Source organism: Chaetura pelagica, unplaced genomic scaffold, assembly GCF_000747805.2.
Source record: "Chaetura pelagica isolate M959 unplaced genomic scaffold, ChaPel_1.0 scaffold76, whole genome shotgun sequence".
NCBI lineage: Eukaryota > Metazoa > Chordata > Aves > Apodiformes > Apodidae > Chaetura > Chaetura pelagica.
This window is the reverse complement of record NW_009970723.1, coordinates 5,934,951-5,937,277: the sequence shown is the minus strand read 5'-3', so window position 1 is coordinate 5,937,277 and position 2,327 is coordinate 5,934,951. Positions and strand designations below refer to the sequence as shown.

Below are 2,327 nucleotides of genomic sequence, written 5' to 3'. Positions count from 1 at the left end.
GCTGGCCAGCTGGGCCAGGGCCAGGATCCAGGGCAGCGAGAAGCTCAGCGCCATGGTCCGTGTCGTGGAGGGTGGCAGCGGGCTGAAGGTGGTGGCTCTGGCGCGGCTGACGCCCATCCCGTTCGGGCTGCAGAACGCCGTCTTCGCGGTGAGTCCTGGCCCGGGAACAGGCTCCGGCTGGGAGAGCGGCTCTCGGGGTAGTGGCCCGTGTCGCTGGGGGAGGTTGCCGTTTTTCCCGGGAGAAGCCTTGTTTTCATTTCTGTTGAACAACGGCAAAAGCAACTCCCCTGCCTATGTTTGCTTATCGCTTTTCTGTGCTTGCCGAGGGATGGCAAGGCAGGTTTTCCAGGGAAGTGGTGGTAGGAGTTGGTCGCTGGCTCAGGAGACTGTGTTCGGGTGTTAGAAGCACCAAGGTGCTGTGTAGCAAAATCTACAGATGACAGTTTTGAAGTTCCTGTGTCTTTAAAGTGATCAGTGTGGGAGAAGAAGTTGTGTTTTTAAGCAGTCTTGACAGATGTCCCTAAGGTGCTTAATGTGAATACTATTGGAAAGAAGGAAACGTACAAATGAAACTTGCTCAGTTTGGTGGATGCTGTAGCATGCACCTGCCAATCCGTACAGGGTGACAAGGTCCGTGTGCTCCAGAGAGACCGCGTGTTTTGGGCAGAGCAGTAAGAGCTGAAGAGGGGCTGTGCACCAGAGTGGTACTGAAAGTTTAATCTAACTTGGAATTTGGAAAAGGGTTAGTCTTGCTTTTCTTTCTGCTTTTAAATTAAGATGGGTACATTATTTAAGAAGAAAGATTTTAAAATTTAAATAATTATGTTCTCTTTGATCACCCTTTTTGGGTACCATCATGTTGATTATAAGATCACAGTTTCAGACCCTTGCATCTTGCTGAGTGCTTTGTCTGAAGGCTCTGGGTTTGGCTGTGTTACACCTCAGTTGTGTATGCTAATTCAGTGAAATAAAGCAAGCAAGATTGTGAAATACTGTAAACTTCAACACTAATTCAAATGTAAGAGACCTTCCAAACAAGTGTTGGGGTCTGCCACTTTCTTACAGCACGTTTTCCTTCCCCCATCTGCAGTCCTGATCCTGCACTCTTCGGAGGCACTTGTGTAGTTTTGCCAGTGAGTAGGTCACTGAATGCAAAATTTGTTATTTAAGCAAAAAGTAATTACACAATTTTTAGAGGTTAACATCCACATTGAATATTTAAAATTGCTATGTATAGAACTGTGTGCTGGAGCATTTGTCAGCAGCTGCAATCTCTGCCTGTAAAAGCTGCAGCAACTTACTGTTTCTTTTTAAGCAGATCCCTTAGCTATTTTCTGGCTAAGAATGAGAAGAACCTCAGCAGTTTTATGTATTTGTTTACCTATATTACTGCAGAACTCAGGAAGCTTAGATCCCTGTGGCATCTCTGAGCATCCCTTGAAGCAGTCAGCAGTTGTTGTAGGGTAGTATTGGATCTGAAGAACTGACCAGAGAATTACTGTGTTAAAATAATTTCCTTCTTGGCATAACCATTCTGTTGGAAATACAGTTCAGCAGCGTGTTCAGGCCAGTGCAATATTAAAATGATGCTGTAAATCAGTTTTTCGTGTTCTCCAAGTACTGCAAGCTAAATAATTTTCTTTCCAAGTGGAATGTTTCAGTGTTAAAACAGCAGATAGGAAATTAGATTAAACCACATTCTCAAGTATGCCAGATAGCTTGGATGTTGCCTGCTAAAATTTGTTCAGGTTGCATTTATAACTTTGGATTTATTACTCTGCAGCATAGTCAAATAAAGTGCTGTGTGTTCAAATTATATCCAAGAAGATTTAATATGAACTACTAGGTTAATGAAAATTTGAAATGTTGCATGCAAATCTGGGAAGTCAAGGCAGTTTCTCACTGTGAGTCAAATTTAACCTATATGTATAATGCAAAATTCTGTCTATGCAGACCAAGCTGTCATTTCTCTGAAATCTGACTTATTTGAAAACTTCATGCCTTACTTAAGTATAGATTGCAAGGGGGCTGGGGGTGCCCTAATCATCTGTCTGTTCCCTGTTCTAGCAAATTCTGCAATTAATTTGAAAAGGATTGCTCTTAATAATAAAGGAAAGAATAGTGAATTTAAGAAAACTTAAGGCATCTTAAATTTTCCGGCAGTCTATGTGCATTTTCTATGTGCATATTTATAAGTAAACTGGAGATACTAAGAATACTTAAATGAGAGGGAATGGAGAAAGTGACACATGTGGTCTGGGGCAAGGTGTAACCTTGTTGTGAGAAGGGTCATCTGCAGGGCTGGGATTAATGGGTTTCTACAAGCA

General features: G+C 42.6%; 1 protein-coding gene across 1 annotated transcript in view; it reads left to right on the top strand.

The window, feature by feature from the left end:
• The window catches only part of TMEM64 (transmembrane protein 64), a 10,737-nt gene that overhangs the window by 1,471 nt on the left and 6,939 nt on the right, over nucleotides 1-2,327 (top strand). The window contains exon 2 of the mRNA XM_010006498.1: nucleotides 10-148. Within this exon, the coding sequence (XP_010004800.1) occupies nucleotides 10-148 (139 nt within the window). The remainder of the gene's footprint in view (nucleotides 1-9; nucleotides 149-2,327) is intronic.